This window comes from Stegastes partitus, unplaced genomic scaffold (assembly GCF_000690725.1).
Source record: "Stegastes partitus isolate 25-593 unplaced genomic scaffold, Stegastes_partitus-1.0.2 Scaffold358, whole genome shotgun sequence".
In the NCBI taxonomy this organism is placed as follows: domain Eukaryota; kingdom Metazoa; phylum Chordata; class Actinopteri; family Pomacentridae; genus Stegastes; species Stegastes partitus.
Genome location: NW_007578089.1, coordinates 121,243 through 142,015, shown reverse-complemented (window position 1 = coordinate 142,015; position 20,773 = coordinate 121,243). Strand labels below are relative to the sequence as shown.

The 20,773-nt window shown below is 41.1% G+C and overlaps 1 protein-coding gene across 2 annotated transcripts in view; it reads right to left on the bottom strand.

Annotated features, from left to right (window-relative positions):
- The window catches only part of LOC103359185 (glypican-5-like), a 105,956-nt gene that overhangs the window by 59,979 nt on the left and 25,204 nt on the right, over positions 1-20,773 (bottom strand). The window contains exons 4-6 of one of the 2 annotated variants that reach the window (XM_008284416.1): positions 3,135-3,298; positions 1,920-1,976; positions 1,108-1,230 (exon numbers count right to left, since the gene is read on the bottom strand). In XM_008284416.1, the coding sequence (XP_008282638.1) occupies positions 1,108-1,230; positions 1,920-1,976; positions 3,135-3,298 (344 nt within the window). The remainder of the gene's footprint in view (positions 1-1,107; positions 1,231-1,919; positions 1,977-3,134; positions 3,299-20,773) is intronic. The other variant, XM_008284417.1, reaches the window with a different exon arrangement.

Genomic DNA, 20,773 nt, shown 5'->3' with positions numbered 1-20,773 from the left:
AGAGGAGAGGAGAGGAGAGGAGAGGAGAGAAGAGAAGTCAAATAAGATCTGGAAAGAAGCCTAATTTCCTCATGAAGATCTCTGACAAAATGCTTTTGCCAACCACAGAGGATAATAAAAAGTGTCTTCTTGGAATCCGAGACATCTGTTCTTGTATGTAATGTCTTCCCGTGTACTCATCTTGAGCATAATGTATGGCTTAATCCAGCATAACGAACAAGGGCCAAATGACCTGACAAACACTCATGGGGGAAAACCTCTGTTTTCCTCTGTCAAAGTTAATACTGGCAGTGCCAGGAGCTGAGGTTGCCATGGTAAGGGGAGCCAGTTTAAGGCCACCGCAAAAAAAGAGGGAGAGCGTAACCTTGTCATAATCGTGGACTGAGCTTCTAGAGTGTTTAAGAAACAGATCCAGCAGGGGGAATCATTTGCAGACTCACACTGGCTGAGTAATCTGCATCATGTCTCTGTTCTTCTCATGCTGACTGAGAAAGTGCACACACACACACACACACACACACACACACACGCACACACTAAGCAACGTCAGTCTTTGAGAGATGCGCCCAAACCCATAAGCAGGGAAACAGTTCCAAGGCTACGTGTATAAATCAACACAACATAAAACTCCCATAAATACAGGAAAGAAAGAGAATGGAGGAGAAATAAAGAGAGCGAGGCACAGATAACAATTTATTAACTGACTCTAATACAAAGGAGAGGACGGCCGTGCACTTATTTGTTCTGCCTGCATTCACTCAACGTGGAGATGGATTTAATGACTTCCTTATTTCCACAGTGATCAACAACAGTGAGGCCACATTGACTCACAGCGTCAGTGAGTCAGCGTGGCTCACAGCACAGAGGTTTTGTCACTTTTTCTTGCATCTCAATGTATTCAAAACCCAAGATTGCTCAAAGCTAGGCGTTTAAAGTATTAAATCTCAGGTGGAAGTGGAAGGACATTTTTTTGAAACGATGCCCACAAGGCAGCATCTACAGCACGATAAAGTCATTCAGAGAAAATGAACGTTTTCATCTCTAAACACTGCAGCTCCAGCGTAGTAAAGCAAAGTAATAAGGGGCAACTGAGCCCGTTTCTCTTACCTTTCCACCACACCATCTCCGCTCCAACAAGTGGAGTCATCCACTACATTCTCGCCTTCACACAGCATCTCTGGCAATGCCGCAAAGAAGGACTTATAGCGCTGCAGGTGCATCAAGAACTCCCTGAGGGGGAAAAAAAAACAAGGAGAAAGTGCACAGAGCAAGTTTTATACACATGTCAATACACTTATCTTTCTGAATTAATAGCCATGTTAGAAAACATACAACAGAGGAATGCACTGTGTGATTCTGGCATATGTGGACACGTTTTTAGTGTGGCTAGTAGACACGCTTCTCAACATAATAATTTGATGCAATACCACTAACAACAAACAGGATCTGCATTCTATTCAACAATGCACGTGACAAATACGTGTGCGGGTATCGATGGTGGAAGAAAATTAACGGCTTTGAATGCGACCACTTCACTGCATCAGCACATTTTTCTCAATTACGCCGCGTGGTGAAGTGCTTGCTTCACCAGATCTGCTAACACATGTTGTCGATATAAAGCCCGTCATCTCGAGCAAAACAATGGCACAACATTTTGATCGGACACACGTTGCTGCCACCCGTGAGGCTGAGCAAAAAGAGTAGGGGTCACGAGAGGTGATGTGCTGAGTCAGTCAGTGAAATCACTGTTCAAAAGCGAGAGGGAATGTGTTTCGTGAGGCATCGACACAAGTGCAAAACACAAATATCAACAACAGTTACAGCTATATCTATAGGAGTCACGACAATGTGTGAGCTGTCGTTTCTGAATAAATTGTGTGAGGAATTGAGACAAATAAGTCCCTTCGGTTCATGCTTACCTAGAGAGCGTTCTCAGACTATGTTTATTGTTCTTGGAAGGTTTCAGGGGGAATGAGCTGGGAATGATGGGAGTTGGAGTCCAAGGGAAATTGTTGCAAGCAAGGAAAATGCAGGGAGGTGGAAGGGGGGTTGAGAGAAAGAAAAAGGAAACAAAAGAACAACACGACAAGACACACAAGGAAGAGGGAGAAAAGACAGTGAATTGACCCTGGAAGAGAGTGATTAATCATGCACATGCAGAGACTGGTCACACCACAGATAAAACCAATAACCATTTCTCCCCACACATCAAAAAAAATTAAAACAGATAATGGTATGCAATGCATATGTGAAGTCAGTAAACAAACACAAGCAAACATCTGCACAAACAGTTAAATATTCACAGGAGAGCCCAAGAAAGTTTGGATGAATTCCTCAATTCACCTTTTTTTTCCTCCATTAAAGCAAAACACGAATGTTGCTCTACTCTATCATGTTTCATATTTTTCAGCAGCACACTATTCTCCCTTCAGTACGCCGGGTGCTGCCATGCCTCTGAAGTGGTCAGCGGTCACATGTGCTCTGGTCAGCGTTGGCAGCACGCAGTAAGCTGGATTGTGCTGCCATGAATGGTGGTGGCAGTGCCAGGCCAGACCTGTCAGCTAGGCTGGCATCAGTGCAGTGATTCATGGTTTGGGACAAGGTCAGGCAAGCAATAGTGTGTCTGTGTGTGTTTTTTTTGTGTGTGGTGCTATTTAAGCCGAAGCCGGCTGGTGTGCAGGGTTGGTGGTATGGCCGTCTGGGTAAACAGGAAATTGTTGGTCCGTCAAGATTAATCTTACCCACACTCCCCCTCACTACCAGCTGCTGTGGGCATGGGATGGCTGCCTCGGGGGCCAGGTGGAGGGCACGGATTCTAGTGCCAGGCACTACATTTACTGTGTGCGAGTGTGTGTGGTGTCCAACTAACCATATGAAGAAAGCAAGAAGTTATGGCAGCTGTGAAAAGACATTGGCCAACCCTTCAGGCTATTTTTTTAAAAAATGTTTTAAACCATTGAATTTACAATCACTTTCCATGTAGCGGACTATCCAGCAGTACAGCTAATTAACAGGCCAAAACCTGCATGTGAATATTTGCCAGCAAAAAAATAAATAAAACATTTACAACAGGCAGTAGTCAACATTTGAATCTGACTGAATTAATCACAGTTTAGTTCTCAGCTTCGTCTTACCTCCTTAAGTGGGCTAGCTGCGCCGGCCACTGCTCTGGTAAAGGGCGGGAGGGGGCGGCAGATGGAAGAGGAGAAGATGAGGTCACGCTAGAGGTTGTGACCTCTGGGCTCGTAGGCTGCATGCCTGTAGGTTCGCCCGTAGTCAGGCCACACACCTTGTCCACCTGTGGGGAGAGCAGAGCAAACACGCACCTGTTGAGCTAAGAAAACATGTAAAAGCGTGGGTGGGGCTGCAGGGTGGCGTCCAAACCACCAATTGACACCTACACCACAGAGAGCATTAACACACAAACGTAGCACCCAATTTATTAAGAAAGGGAACACCTTTTTCCAGACTGATGCCAAGGCTGTTTGAAATCAAGTATTCCAATGGTTCAGTTGAATAATTACAGAGCAAAAAGCAAAATAAAAAGGTGGCAAGAATTATGGAACAAAGTTCAGAGTAATAGACAACATGGGAAAAACGGTGGGCGTAGGAGTGAAGGGTGTGATGAAAGAAAATGGTGGGATGAGTGAGTTATTGCCAGGAGGGCTGACAGTAAATGTAGAACATTCCACTACCTCATGGAGGTGAACGCACGTGTAGACGGTTGGCAACGATGGCAAGTATCTCCGGAGGGCTATTAAAGCCTGCAGCGGAGAGGAGGAGACGGCGGGGTCACGAGAATGAAGGGGCGTGGGCCTCAAAGCGAGAGGTAAAATCAATGACATCTCATTGGCTTAAAAGCCTCTGCGCAGCGTTATTAAGTGGTCCTCAATTAGCCAAAGAGACAGACTGTAATGGCTCTCGCACGCCGGGCTGAAAAACTCCTTATAGTGATCAGCGCATATACGCTGCTTTGTCTAGAGGGATGAGTCACTCTACCATGTAAGGGCATCCAACTGGACTACGTCATCTTTTGCGGCATAATTTATTCATTTGTGATTTAGAAATGGGAGCCTTACAGTAAGAAAGCAGTGGAAATGATTCAGGCCTGCTTCTGTGGTCGCCTCATTCTCAGCAATTAGAACCATACAGTAAAATCAAGTGAATAAATGGAAGATCACGTGGCCTCCTTAACTAAGAATATTGCTTTGAATTAAAGAAAGATGTTTATTTTGAAAAACACAATTTAAAAAAAGTGCAATTTTTAAGTGAGTATAACACAATGCAGTATCAGCTCTGATACTAATCCTGCAGGGCAGCCTCTACATGCACACTAGTAAAAACAATCAAACTTTACCATCATTCTGTTAGACACACTGCCACGCTGATGGCTGTGTTTAGGAGGGACTGTGAGGAGGCCCAAAACACTGGATTGCGGGAACAAAAACATAAACTCAATCTGAAAAGCAATGAACAAACATGTGCGTTTTAAACTGTTGCATAAAGGGGCGTGTCGACATGCTGGGAAGAGTTTGGATTAGTCTGGAAGCAGCTGAAATATGTGTTAACAGTGACAAAATGTTTCTTGCCATCGTTCTAAAAATACATCCTCCCTCCAGGGTGAGGCAGATCTGTCGTCTCGTGTGCCGTATAAATGGAAGTTTCTACATAACAGCTCCTGAGCAGTGGGACGGTCAATGGAAGGTAGCTCCATAACTAACGACCTGAACACTTTATTTCTTCTTCACTGCACTCCAACTCTTCACTACAACGTTTTTGCTCGAAACTTCTTCACTACACTCAGGTCTTAAATCCTCTCTTAAGGCAGACGCTGGGCACGCGGAAGGTTGTTTTACTGCATTAACCTTAACTCCCTCCGGACCCATAAAACACGCTCACATGTGGTAGAGCGACCCCCAGCCACACATGCGCGCAGCCGCACATGCAAACACGGCACGTTGCATTGTGGTGGCGAGAAAAGATAGAACACGGCAACTGTTTTGTCCGAGTAGCCTGTCAACGCACAAAGCCCGGTGCTCTTTGCATGTGCTGCAACGCTTCTGCGGGGCGGTCGCTGTTTATCTCATTTGCATACCGTCGGCAAACGTGATATATACTTACGATTATTGGAACACGAATGTTAAAGCTGTGTATTGTCTTTCATGATTTGATATCACTCCATCAATTAACAGTAGCAAGACGACGGTGGGAATTAGTGAAGCTATAAATGTCAAGACTGTTTCATTTCATTGTGCAAACCTGCTTAACCTTTTTTTTCATGAACTAAAATAAATATTTGGCCTGTATGGCAGATGCTGCTGAAGTGAAAAAAAAGGCCTCTTCCTTATTTAGCCAAAAAAAATTCTTTAACTCATCTCTTAGATTCACAACACATACTTCAGACAATGTAAAGTCCCATGACATCATGCTCTGCCGTTTGGGAGGTCTACAGCAGCGCACATGTGGGAGAGTGCGTGTGTTTGTATCAAAGTGGTGAAGTTGGCAGGCTGCGCAGGAGGCATGTGTGCAAATTGCTGAGCAGAACCAAGACTCGACTTGTCTGTAACTGCAGTCGCAGCTCTTTATTAGGGAAATAGTGTTTTTTTATAATCATTTTTTGAACACTTTATCCTATTTGTATTTTAATTATACTTTATCATTTGCTACATTTTGTGCTGGTGCATGTAACCTTGTTATGATTGACCAGGCAGAGGACCATGATGGGTAAATAGAATTTTTCCCCATAACAGTCTTAAGTGTAAATGTGAAAAAAAAAAAGGAGCAATCATTTTCAGCATGCATTTGCACTTTTTCTAATCTGTTGTGTGTGTGGCCTTTTGGTTTAAACTCTTAGTGCATGCTGTCTGTGTGCTTGTACCACATGAATTTAGGATGTATTAAGTTGATGCAGTTAGGCCTTAAATACCGAATCTGTTGTGGATCCTTTGATCTGGTCGACAGTAACCAATATAAGCACATAAAGGACATGTCAAATGTAGGAAAATGTAAATGTGGGTGATTGTTTCTGAACTCAAAATCACACTATGTAGTGCAGCGTAACATTGGCCACAAGCTTTCTGTCAAAATTCCTGCGAAGGATCAGCAATTAAGTCTGTTTTTAATCATTGGTGTAAACATTTAACAGCCTTTTCAGGTCAAAATCCTGTATTACGTGGTTGCCCCTGCTGCTACTGTATGTATTTGTATGCGAGTTTTGAGGACAATGAGTTTTATGTGCCATCTGATGTATAAGTTCTGACTTAATGTGGCATAAAAGTGGTGGAAAAACAGCATTATTCAGTTGAGCAGTCTTTCATACTGCTCACGGCCTCGGCAAAATATAAACACATAGTACCATACTCAAGCAGCAACAAGAAAAAACACATTTTAAATACCAAAAATCAACTAGAGTACTGTTATGGTGTCACTAGTTTAAAACAGAGGGAATACATGCAGTAGGCTTTTACATTATTTATTGCTACTGAACTGCAAACTTGTACCTCCCAAATGTTTTATTTTGTGCTCGTTCTGTAAAGTTCAGCTCATAAAAAAAAAAAAAAAAGCCAGAGTTATAGATGATCGTTTCTCTGTAGTGGTGATAAATGGAGGATTTAGGCTGGATCTAATACCGTCGTCGTGAACTTTCCGAAAAAAGGCCTAAAATTTCAAATCCAGTGCCATTTCTCACCTGCCTTTGTGTGACACTTTGCTACTCTCCGAGACAAAAAAAAGTAAACATCTGCGTAAAATATGAACACGGAGAGGAGGTCACTCACAGTTCTGTTTGCATTACCCGTTGATTTTTACAACCAAACCACAGGGAAGAGTTTTTTTGTATTATTATTAAATGCAGTACTTCTGAAGAGGCCGGGGAAGATTGGGAAAATGCCTGCATTTCAAAACAAAATAACAAAACACAAATCATTCCTACGCCTAACTAAACACACAACCGGGTAAACAGAACACAAAGTCATTTTAGGGAAAATAAACAGCATCCCCTTAAGGATCCTCCTGAGAAATAGAGCCATGTTCTTATAGGTTGGATTTTATGACCGCATAATCCTCAGGGCCAATCAGATGACAGGCTGAATAACGACATGGGCTAAAACATGGCCATAAATCAATTATCTCTCCTGACCTGCTGATGGCGTGAGAATGAAAATCTCATTTGGGCACAGCTTGAGTACTCGGTTTTGAGTGTGTATGTGTGTGCGACCACCTGTTTGTCCTTGTTATACCTTCACAATTTCAGCTATTTTGTGGAGCATTCCTTATATGATTGCCTGAGGACAGAGACTGACGGAGGGGGCAGATTGATGGGGAGGCATGTTCCCCACGTGGGAAGACTTTGGGGAAATACAAGGCATGTATTCTATGTGCATTTGAGCTACCCAATGAAATTTGATTTCTAGCGCTGCAGGCAGGCGTGATGGATCAGTGTTTTTACAACGACAGTACATGCATGTGCTTTACAAGTTGGGGATTTAGTGTTTTGCAGGAGGACAGACATAGCTCCGCTCCATATAACAATAATTTATTTTTATCTCACAAAAGGTGTGCGGCAGGGATCCATGTGCTCCAAATGTAAGTGTGTGTTATCTGTGCTTTATGCAGGAATCTTCCTGTAGCAAGAGAACAGAAAAAGAGCACAGCGAGAGAATCAGCTCCAAGCCAGCCAAGCCCAGGGCCATCCCTTCTCTTGGGGAGTATTGGCTTACAGATAGCAGCGGTGGTCTTTCTTCCCAGTTTATTTATCAAGGGATTACCCAGTAAAGCCAAGGGAACTTTCTCAGCCCCCCTCTCACCCCAAACACACCACACTGTAGGACGATTCAGTCGCTGAAGACCCCCATCTTCCATTTTTTTTGTGTGCGATATGTGCACACACACACATATCGAGTCACGTCACCTCACGCTACCAACTGTTTATAATTCCAGGAACAAAACTACATTCGTCAGCTCTGCCAAAGTGAACAACAATTAAATGCAATTTCTAGCAGAGCACCGTACTCCTCGAAACAAAGGTACACAAGCCTTTTCGTAGGTGGCTTTTGATGGTGGTTTAGCAGAGGATTGTTTTTCAGTTTCAAGGAGGCCAAGTGTGACGCAATAAAAAGAAGAAAAACAAAAAACAGTCACATACTGAGATTGTGTTGTATTAACAGTTCCCGACCTTAGCTAAAATAATATCTACTTTTAAACCAAGCCTTACGGATTGAGTGTCACAGTATCATCGTGCTGAATGACCCAAATGGAAACTGTGCCATTACTTGTACTGTAAATTAATCACTTAAGTATTCTTCGCAAGGTCTTCTGTGCATTTGTAGAAAGTGTGTACGCATGTGTAAACTCGCAAACTTTCAGGATTCTGATTCACTTCAGCAAGAAGCACAAAACTGCACAGCTCGCCTCCGTCGTCAGTGATACTCCGAAGAACGCTCATGGGTTCACTGCTTCAATCCATTTTCCAAACCACACAATCACAAACCACTTTTCTCATAACATGAAATATGAAATATTCAACCAGTAAAAATTAGGAAAAAATGACATTCCCGTAAGTGACAGTATGACACACTGCTTTCAAAGATTTAAAAAAAAAGGGAGGGGTTCTGCCTCTACATACTGTACCAGGAGAAGAGAGACAGTCGAAAAACAGAGGCCCCAGTTCTGAACAATGTTGGACCACACTTAGAAGAGGAATTTCTTTCAGTCTGAATGTTTAAATGAGCGCTATTTAGGCATCAACCAGGCTGGAAAACAGGCGATGTGAGAGCAAAAAACTAATTTAGATTTATTAGGTATTCACTTCACTGTGGTTACTAACAAAAGGAAGAACAAAGAGGAAAACTACAGACAGTAGTCCAGTCACGTGAGTGGGAAAGCAACAGGATGCTGGTTAAAGCGCTGGTGGTTTCTATAATCCACTGCTACTTTGGCAACATGTTCGTTTATTATATCCCCCCTCAATAAAAAAACCCAAAGGCAACGATTTTATATCAAACGACCGAATTGAGTGGAATTTTAACTGTCGAGCAGCATAACTGTGCTTAAATAAATAACAATTTCCATTTCTAATTGCAATATGAAATAGCAAAGGAAAGCCCATTACGCGCACAGACAAACTGTTTACTTTTCTTTCTCCGGAGCACATTTTTCATGATGTTAAAATAGAAGAAACTCAAGGACAACCTTGTGTTTTAGGAGCAAATTACTTTTTAAGTCTTTCAGGTAAATCTGCTAATGTCCCATTAAATGAAAAAGAAACGAGGATCAAGACTGGATACAATGTGTAACAGTTTGTAATGACAATAAACCGCCATCCAAAAATAACACATAAGCATACGGGCTAGCAGAGATCGAGGCAGATAAATACCTTTTGTCTTTATTTTGCAGGATTAGCAGTGTTGTGGTGGAGGCCTTGAGGTTAAGGAAGCAGGCTTGTGACTGGACAGTTGCCAGTTCAAACCGTGGACCATCTGGGAAAACCTGGGTGGGTTGAGGGGGGGAATAAGAAAGTCTCTCTCTTGCCTCAGCAGCACTGTTAGGCTGTGTTTTACGCTTAACCACACACGGAGACAGATGTGGGCTTTAAGGTGTTGAGTTTAATCAGACCGTTATAGCCTCGGGCACCCTGGACCGGGACCACTGGTACTTTTTTCATCAGTAGAACAGATAGTGAGGAGGACTGTAGAGTTTATTTCCTAAAAATAATGACATGCTACTGTCTCCAAAAGTAAAGTGTATCCAGGTGGAGCAAACATTCCGTATCAAATGCTGGTTATCTACAGCAAATGATAAAGACTAGGGTGTGTAAATCCTATTAGTTCCACGAATAAGAACACACAAAGACGCTTTTGATTTGTTATATACAGTTACATGTTTCAGGATGAGGTATTCTTTGCTGGGTAGGATTTAACACCTATTGATGACCACCCAGTCTTCAGCGACCGACAGACAGCAACACCCACATTTGCGTGACTCACAGTTCAAATGAAAGGAATGATGCAAAAAGAGATGGTTTGACAGACAAACTAAACAAGTGTCTGTCCAGGATGTTTTCCCCCTTTGCACTCACCGAAAAAGGATGAAATAACGTTTCAGGTAAAGAACACCTTCATCAATCTTAGAACGTCTTCCTATACATCCATCCTCAAATGTATTCACACCCATCCATTAAAGAAAAGGCAAAAGTCACTCAAATAACTAGAAACTGAAAAAAGCAACAATAAATAAAAATTTGCTAAATTATAAGTTAGTGAAATAAGATGTTGCTTTTGAATTGTGGTAAAAAAGAAAAAAAAAAAAAAACTCTCCCAGACAAATTATAGCACTTTGCTGATGTTGCAGAAAACACTTGATTGCAGTGATTGGCTCAAAGAGTTGTTCAACAAAATATTAGTTTACGGGTCCCATCATGCTTTTTTTTTGTTTGTTTTTTTTCATATTTCTGTTGAACCACAATTCAAAAGCAATGCCATGAGTGTCATTCATTTTTTATTTATTATTACTTTTGTCAATTTCAGCTTATTTCAGTGACAGCTGTTTTTTTCCTTCTTTAATAGGAGGATATGAATACATTTGAGGATGACTGTAGGTTATAAGTCATAGCTATGATGAATGTTAGGCAGTGAATAAAGTCTGTCTTCTGGCCTCGTTTGAAATTTCTAATGAGATGCTCATCAGTAACTGATTTGTGGCAACACTTTAGGTCTCTAGTGTAGAACTGAGAGGCTGTATTTATCAGAAGTATTTTATGAAGTTTGGAAAATCACCGTCGTCAGTAATGGCAGAATGTTGTAAGCAATAAATAACATGGTCAGCTGTGAGAAACTGAAAGCAAGTGAGACGGTGAGCTTTCTCTTATAAAAGACTGAATGTTAAACTGATGCTGCATCAGACCAACAATAACACTGATCATTCTTTTCATGTGTGTAAAGTCAAACCTCAGTTCTCTTAGTCAGCAAAAATTAAAGCAGGGTGACCTTTAAAGTAGGCAATGACTGAAGGCCCCATATTATGATAATACATATTTATTTGACTTAAAAGTAAATGTGGCATCAATCTTTCTGAGTTATGAGAACTTCATCACTGTAAAAATGTGTGTTTGACCAACAGGTGAAGTTAAAAAAAAACAACTTTTCAGAGTAAATCTCATTTTGGTTTCTGGTTTGTTGATGGCAGTTCTGGATTCCATCACCTTGAAATTACAATTTTGTATGAAATTTTGTATGAAAATCATGACTTCCACGTTGCTTCACGTTCTTCTGCTGAACTTGTTGGTGTAAAATAAAAGCTGAGAATATACACATGCTTATTGCCATTCCTCTAGCATTCCCTCATCCACGTAAATGGCTTTCTAGTTTTTTAAGCCAATCAGAATTCTGCCCAGTGGGTAAGTAGAAACTGCGTAGGCAATAGTTGTCCAGTTAAAAAAAAAACAAAGATGAACTCCTCCTTTCTCGGTGCCTGCTGCTTTTGCTGTGAGTCATTCAGACGGAGCAGGTGCCTCGCAGTTCACCAGGTTTATTTACTTTCAAAGCATTTTCCTACTACGTCTGAAATGTCTCGGCCGTGAGCAAAGCTGGTGAAAAGTTCTGCAAGAGTGAACGCAAGAGTCTTCATGTACTCCCAGTATCTAATACACCAAGGACCCAGTGGATTCCTTATGTTTCTGATGGTAGTGTCCTCACATCAAATGGCCAATGATACGATTAGTTTCGACCATATGCACACAGGTCTGTGAAAACTGTAACGCTGAGGGACATTCAGAAATAGTGGAGACTGTAAGACAGATTTGAATCCGATCAACAAGGACTGTGTGGGTTACCGTGTTTTCATGCTGTCTATATTGTGCTTCACTGAAACTTAAATTCAGCTGGTTCTGCTTCTGTCCTGCTCTCTGTGCTCACACATACTGCATTTTAATATGGCCAAAATCCCAACAAAGCTGTTCTAATCTGCATATTGTTCTGTTTCAGCGTGTCACTTTAGAGCCATTTCCAAGCTGCTGTTTCGGGCCACCATAGTACCGACTCCATAGCCGCAACGCTGTCTGACAAGGTCACCATATGCATGAGTTAAAAACCAGTCTGCTAAGGATTTGCCTGCATTTCCATGTAAAATGACTGTCTGAGAAAGACCTTCAGAGGAGACAGCATGTCTCTCAGTCATTCAAATCTGCTGGCTCCCATACGTCAACTGTCAGAGAGAGTCTTCTTCCTGAATGGGGCAGCAGATCACCTGCATTTAGAGCTACAGAGACTAAAACAGCCCATTCAGGACAGGGTTAAAAATCCGGGGTTACACACTCATGGTGAAATGAACCGTCCTCTGAACTTTGAATTAAAAAATAAATGAAAAAAAAATGATTCTGGGGGCATGTGAGGCTTTCATTAATTTCTTGCAAAGGGGCACAACATGAGGCCTTCAAAAGCAAAACAACAACAAAGACAGCTGCTTTTGTTATAGGAACAGCAAAAAGAAATTTCCCATTTAACAGATTAATTATTGAACACAAAAGAAAGCTGAATTTTATGGGTTTGGATCCATTCAACACGTTGCATTTTGAAACGATAGGATAATGTGTTGTGGCTTTAAACCATTTTTTAAAAAATAGTCAGCCTGTCTTACCCAAAAACATTTAACTGCAACAACCCTCCCACTCACACAGCAAAATAATTGTGACAGCTTTCCACTCAGAAATCCTGGACTGAAGAGAGGATTTACAACGTGACTCTTCTCCCTTTGCCTGCCCTTTTGTCTCTGACAGTTCTTCATTGCCATCTTTTAAGGTCTCCCTTCATTCTTTCTAAATCACTTTGTATAAATCTTTCTCTGTCTCTGTCAATCAGTCCTCCCCTCCCTCGCTTTCTCTCTCTCTCTCTTATCCGAATGATGTCAGTGCTAATTAAAGAGAGACGCAGTCGCTCGTATATCACAGGAAAAAGTCCTTCAGATTCCAATCAGTAAAGAGCACACTGAGTTCTTCTCTCCACACTGAGCCTTGTTTACCCTGATTAAATCACTCACAGATGATCTAAAAATTAGACGCTCGGCTTTTTCCTGCAAATACGACTGGTGCTGCCGACTTTGTTGACAACATTTGTCCATCTTTGTAGATTAATTTACGAGAATCACAGACGCAAAAAATGTGCCAAGACGTCTCCTCCGTGGATTCAAGTGGTGTTATATATAGAGACAGAGGATATGGGGCAACAGAGAGAGACAGAGGAAGGTCAAGCGAGTTCATCTCGTCTGTGTCTGCAATACAGTGGAACATACAGGTACATGAAAAGAAAAATAAGCTGGCGAATACAAACTTTAAGAGTCCATGTGTTCATTTGAAGCCTACCAGCGGACCAGCTGTTGCTGTACCGCTGAAATCATAACACAGATGCAGTGGGCATTGATGTTAACATCACAGCAGCTGCTTCATGATATTGTCATGCGAGCTGAAGGTGCTCGCCGGGCTAACCCGACGTGACACCTGATACACTTGTGGACTAGATGTGTGGGAATCACGAGAAAACTATTTGATTTTTTCTGAGCGTTTGATGTTCTAATTGTTGCACGCAAGTGAACAATTTAGCATTCTGTGAGATTTAAGGATTTAAAATATAGCTGACAAATGAAATGGTTAAAAAAGGGATGTATTAAGTCATCTTAGAGACGTGTCTTTTTCTGCATAGGTTTGTAAGCATTACTGAGATAGTAATTTGGCATTACAGCATGGTGGTGTCCTCCATTACTAGAAAACATGTTTCATTTTCTCTGTCACGATTCAAGTTTATTACCCAAATCAAGGCTAAGTGGAGGAATAACAGACTGTGGCCACGGTAGTAAAGCCCTGTGGGTACTAACTTTATTGATTTATTTATTAACCTCACAAACGACGGCATCAGTCTACTTTTCTGCTCGTCAATATTTGTTGTTCCCATCATCTCTCCTGTTATTTCCTATTCAGTGTGAAATAGCCCATCGGAGAAGCAGACCTCAGGCTCTCAGGGAAAACCCCACATCATCTAGCCTTCCCTCGGTGAACATTTCATCAGCATATAATTAACTGCATATCTACAAAATTACATGATTTCTCAAATTATATGATTCCAAAAAATCCAAGCCACGGGTCACAGAAGAAAAATAATATACTAAGGACAACCCTCTTTGTGTTCGATCCAGGTTTAAGGGGCAAGCAATCAATCATGTGACTATATCCCAAAAAACTACTTTTTTTTTCGTGTCCAAGAGAAGAAATGTGGGATGTTTCTGTGGCTGCTGCATATTATCGGCATATCACAGCGAGGCAAGGGCTGAAAGAGGGAAGCCGAGAGCAGGAAAAAATGTGTGAGAATGGCTGAGGAGAAAACAGGCTGCGCCCACCATCATTAGCTAATGGACTGCTGAGTAAGTCAGTCAGTCAGCTTGAGGGTTAGACCCGGTGCCAAAGGCGCACACAACTTAGAAAGATGGGTTAAGCCTATAGATTGGCCACGAGCGCGTTTTGTGTCAGCAGTCAGTCTGCTAACAGTCTGAAATGTTAGATACAGGAAGTGTATATAATCCCTAAGCCTGTGCAGTGAATCATTTAATAAAAGATGACCTTCAAAATTGTGCCCCACAGTGTGTCTCAACAAGTTTAAAAATAAATTAATCTGTCTTTCTGTTCTTCCCTCGACAATTAAGCACTTTTCAGACATGGCTTAAAGGCAAACAATTCCCTCCATGTGTGAGCTACTATTTACCAACAGCAAAATAACAATATCCTGGGCTGTGATGGAACTCAGGACTCAACCTGAGCACCACTGCTTTCTAGCAAATGCTTAAACCTTTTGTTTGTAACTTGCTTTTTTTTGCCGGTTCCCCGTTCTTAAGTGAGGAAAAGTGTGAGCTGCCATTGTACACCGATCGATCTTGTCTCCATGTTGGGGATCTTTTGTAAGTAATTAAGCTACTGTAGGTATTCCATGTGCTTAAACGCACACAACTGCCTTCTTTGGGAGATTCTCAAGTGGATCCTGCTGCAGGTATGTAACAGCCTCAGGGGAAAGACTTCGACAAACCGCTGGAAGGAACAAACTTAACTGCAGCTCCTGTTAACGTTTTGTCAAAAGCCCACACAAGCCTGACATGCTTGGCGGGAGTTTTTTTGTGTGTGCTCTGTGATGTTTTTGGACCGATATATTGGTACTGACATGTGGAGAAAGTTACTTGTTTCATCCAAGTGAGGTTGCCGTCGTGACTTTGATGGAAAAGTGACCAAGACCGAAAACATCTTCGAGTGCCTTTTTATTAATGAACACGTGTACATGTTAGTTTAGTCACTTTTAGCTAAACTAGAGTAGATATCTTACTTCTGACTCTTGCTCTGCTGTAAATTGAATCAGCAGTAGTAAGTAAAGTGAGCTACAATAAAAAATCACAGCATATATTACAAAGGTACAATATTAAAAATGACCAAAGCAAATGCAAATGGCACTGAAAATTCATTCATTTATCTTATCGAGAAAAGCTTAAAATCTCTGATAGACTACGTATCAATAAATCTCATGCCGCATATATTCATTAGTGTTAAAATTTTTGCAGTGTTTGCCACAAAAAATCACATCTAAATAAGATCTTTGTCAGCAAGTTTGTCTCCGTTTCCTCGAGTCTATGCTCATATTATCTGCAACCAATTGCTTTAAACATAAACAGTTAAGAAATCAAACACAGTGCAGGCATACATACTTGAGCACGCTACATATCACATTACCCAATATACATTGAACTATGAATAACAAAGTTATCTCACCGATGATATTACTACATTTTATTGTGAGCTGGAGTAAAAGAAAAAGTGCTTGCTAAGTAAACTGCTGCAGTCTATTGAGGTGCCGCCATGGTGCATGGAAACCGTCCAATCATCCCACTGGCCCTTGTTTCCATTATCTAAAGGCCCAGGCTGCTATTATCATTCCTCCATAAGACTGTAATGAGAAGGTGGGGTAAAACCAACAAGTGGATAAGGTAGACCTGCATACAAACTGCTCTAATCTGAACAGTTACCATGCTCTCATAAGTGAGTCTATAAAGAGCTTAGTGAGCAAGCCGAGTAACTGAATGAAAGTGTGAGAGAATACATGCTTCTCTGTGTAAAGATTTACCCGAGCCTTCCCATCTTTAGCAAGTAGAAGATATAAAGTTTCCCTGCAGGTCAAATGAGCCATATCATTTTTATGGCCATGTCAATAAACAGCAGTCCGTGGCCTCTAAAGCACAGCTGACTCTGGAGAGAGAAACTTTAAGATGAATTCAACACAGCAGCATTCAGAAGGAGAAAACCTCACTTTAAAAAAAAAAACATGGCGCTACCATTTGCACCGGGGCCCTATAAGAGTTGCCACTTTTACTGGATATTTTCCAGTTTTCTCTTAATTGTGTCTACTCAACATAATCCAGCCCCAGGCTCCCCCAATATCCATAACCACTTCCCTTTCCACGTTCACGCTCCATCTCAACAAGAGCAGGAATGTGTTAAAACAGAACCTATCCTAGGGTCCTTACAGGACTAAAAACTTAATACCTGCACACTGAGCCGAGCGGGTACGTGTGCGCACGTGTGTGTGTGTGTGTGTGTGTGAGTGTGCATGTACAGTATATGTGTTGTGACCCATTTCCAACCCTATGACGTATAGCTGCATATAGTGGAGACTGTGTAGTCTGCAGCTCACAAAGTGAGAGAGAGCAACCACAGAATGGTTTGGGATAACATCCCAGTATAAAACCACACAGTCACAATAATTCCTTTAATAACAACTCCATATAATACTCTGACTGGGCAGAAAACAGAGTTACTTCTTTGTGCTCGACTTCACGTACAGAATACATTACAAAAAAAATCAACAGTAAGGTAAGCACGTTTTTGCACTGTGTTTGCACTGCAATACGATGCTCGCGATGCCAATGATAAAAATAAGAAAACAGTCTAAAATAGTGGTTTTAAACTTTGGGTACGGGTGAAGGTTGCTACGGTGACACAGAGGTTATGCGTTGGAGAGAGTTTTCTTTAACAGGCAACGGAGGATTTATAAAGACACTGATTTAAAGGCGACCACGGGTTCTATGTAATACATAGCAATAGATCTGTTCTTCACCTTTCGCATCAACCATTCATAGATGCAAGAATTCAACTTGTTCTTTGGATTATCTGAATGTGTCACGATTTTCAGCGCTTACGTGGTTTGTTTCAGCCTTCAACTCACCAATAAATACAGGAATCTGTGTGTGGGTCTGCATAAGTGAGTCAATAAACGTAGATGTTCATGTTTGTCCGGGAGCCACCAGCGTCTGACTCAGGCCCACCTCCCTTTCTAGCAACAATTCTCTTGGACTCTTTTTTTCTTTTTTTCCAGCTGGCTAGGTCTAGTTTGTATGGCCTAGCTGGAACCCTTTCAGTTCTGTCCCACTTGTCCCTATGCTGGGATCTCTGCTCTGGGCTTGCCTGCCACCCTATGAATACCAAGCAGGCATACACACACATGAAATACAAGCTGGGTCTCTCTCAGCATAGCTGTATTAGGTCAGTCTTTAAGCCTGGCAACCAACTCTCCTCTGTCTCTGTGTGTGTATGAGTGTATACAGTATGTTTCTATGCATTTGGTTGCGTGGGGTTTATGTAAATGCTTAACGTAGAATCATTCAGGGACCGTGATGTTCCTTTATAACTCTGAAAAAGCATGCCTGTGGTTTCACATGTTAAAGCCCATTAACTACAAATGACTTGCTTTTTAATGTTACTGCAAACTATTTTCCAACAGAGCTGCTGTACATATTAAATGTGTTTTTCCTACCTTCCAGACAAGCTCTGACTTCAGCTCACTCTGGTGCACTAAGAAAATGTAGTTAGGTATCGCTGAACCTTGCTTGAAGGGTCTCTGTGAACTCATCGTGTACATCTTTTGTCAGAGCGACTTCATTCTTGCATGCTGATTGTGCGCTAAAGTGACGTTGTGATAATGAGAAGCTGAGATTCACAAGCAGCGCTGTTGACACCAATCCCGCTGGACAAACAGTGAACATAATGACACCGCATTGTAATCTGTTTTTACGGAATAATGAGAAAAGACAACACAAATAGAGTGAATGGGACGATCATGAGTTTCCAACGCGGGCGCATATTAGCAGGCAACACACTAACACAGTATCTGAAAATCTGTTTCAGAAAAATACACAAGTAGGCACATTTGCTTGGAAGCTTAAAAAGCTAAGATACAGTATGTTTTAGAAAATGTCTGGCAGTACAGTGTTAGGTACCGTACAGCCCAGTGCAGTAATGTGATTACTTTTTTTTTCACTAATGAATAATGCAGGAACTTAAATTTCAGTAATTTAATCAAAATACAGTGAGTAATCTCAGTAATGCTCCATAACTTTGCCTACTTGTTCGCCTGCCAGGAGTTGGGTAAAGAGATTAGTTTTGTCCATCCAATGTACAAACTGACCTGTCAGTTTTAGCAAATGTTCAGGTGCAGCTGGTCTCAGCACACGTTTCCCTTCTGGTGTGACCACATTAGTTGCTAAACTGTGAAACAGTCTGCATCTGTACGTTGAGTCGAACAAAAAAGGCCAAATTAAAGTTTAATTTACTAAGAGCCTGGAGATTACGCCCACTGTAAATTTGTCAAACAGATGGAGCCCAGTCGTGGGAAAAGTTCACAAGCAGACCTGAGCCCTTTTGAGAAGTGAATACGTCAGCTATCAATTTGCTAAAGTGACGGCTCTTCTTCATCCAGACATATGTCGCTTTATCTTCCTTCAGACATAACCCCAGCCCACTGCACCTCATACATCAAGTGATATGTGACGCACAATAACGCACTAAAAAAACAAAAGACTAAGTCTGAGCTGAAGCAATCTTAACAAAATGCCCCAAAAACTAATCGCCTAGCATATTTATAATTTCCTGAACGCTGTAAATTCTGTCCATGTGTGATAGCAATTAACTTATTTTTACCAAAAGGGAAATATAAATATCCCAACAGCTGTGATGGAGCTCAACCTGAGGATGACTGCTTTGTAACAAATGATTTAACTTATGAACTGTGACTGTGTGTCTGACAACTCACCTGTCTGAGGTGAACAAAAGTTTTGTTTTTTTGGATCCTGACCAGTTATTTACAATTATTATTAAATAAACTCAGTGGAGAGAAAACTGGAAGCAAAACTGTAAACTTCAGCTTCTGTTAACATTTTTCAAACCCCAAAATTACATTCATTATTGGTAAGCCTCATTAATATGACGTGTTCTGTCTACTTTTGCAATAAGTTTTACTTTTATGGACATTTCAGTTTGCAAAAAGATGAGAAAGTGCAGAGCTGAATGACCCAGAAAGGTAATCTATGGTTTCTGGCACGCAAACTGTGTCTTCTGCATTCTCTGTGATGTTTTTGGACCAACACTGGGACTGAAATATGGAAAAAGTCTTTTCCAAATTACTTCACACAACTCAAAGTATGTGGTTTGTGCGTGCCTATCTGTCAATGTGACTGTTCAGCCTTTTGCCCTGCTGAAAGTGATACGGAAACATCACTAGGTTCAACCTACTTAGATTGCTGTCGTGACTTTTACAGAAAAGTGACCATGGTGCTCATTCAGGCGTGAAGCCAGCATCTTCTAATGCTTCCACATAAACAGAGTGGACTACAAGGAGCTTTGAACACAAGTGGTGCCATTAAAACTATTAGAGAACTGCACCCTAGTGCCACTTTTTGTTGAAGTTGTAGATGCATAATGTCCAAAACTTCCCATCAGCAGGAGACACATCTTCAAGAGGTCTAAAACATTAACAATGAATACACCTACACTGAGCTGACAACAATGCTTAAAATGTCAGGAGAAGGAGGTCATACACGAGAGACTAGAGTTATGTTGCGCATAAATCTCTGTTAATCATCCTTTACTTCATGGTTTATGACTCACATTACCTTACACCCACATACATGCCTCCCACCTTGTAATTTTGGTGTCGGGAAAGCAGGATATTGTTTAAAAAATAAAAATTACAGTGTACTCCATTTACAGACAATTCTGATTGTATGGTATGGCAAAGAAGATTACTAACATGCAAACAAAACTACTAGTCTCTGTATCACATCTAGCATGCACAAGCGTGTACTTTAAGATGAGGAAACTATTACAGAGATTTGATCTTTAGTGTTACAGTCACCATACGTTGTGTTAAATTTCAACACAGCTGCCAACTTTAAATTGATTTTTTGTTTATCCGCTGTAGACTATAACTCATCCTGTGAAGATAAGAATACCAAACCAAGACGAATTGTTAAACAAAAGTGCAATTTTCATTGTCGATTCAACTGCAGTATTTAGTTTTATGAACTGCCTGGCAGTTATTCATGAAACTGTCCTCAACTTACAACCACATATAGCCAGAGGCATATGGTACCACTCATAGCATGCAAGTGCACCCAGTTCGTTTTTATCCCTTACTTGTCTCAATTTCAGCAAAGTCGATGAGAAATAATATTGCTCTACAGTCAGAAACTAAACAACAATGGTGAATTTTAGCCGTCTTACCATTTTGGAAAATTGCTCCTCCAGCCTCAGCTCAGTCTGTAGTTTTTTTGAAAGAGGCTGAAGTTCTTTTTTGTATAAACATTATTTTTCTCTGAATAGTTTCAGCATTGCACAAACATTAATGTAGTGTGTAGGCTTCTTTTCTTTTCTTTTTTTTTTTTGCACTGGTGGAAAAAACTGTTCATCACCCACAAGCAACCT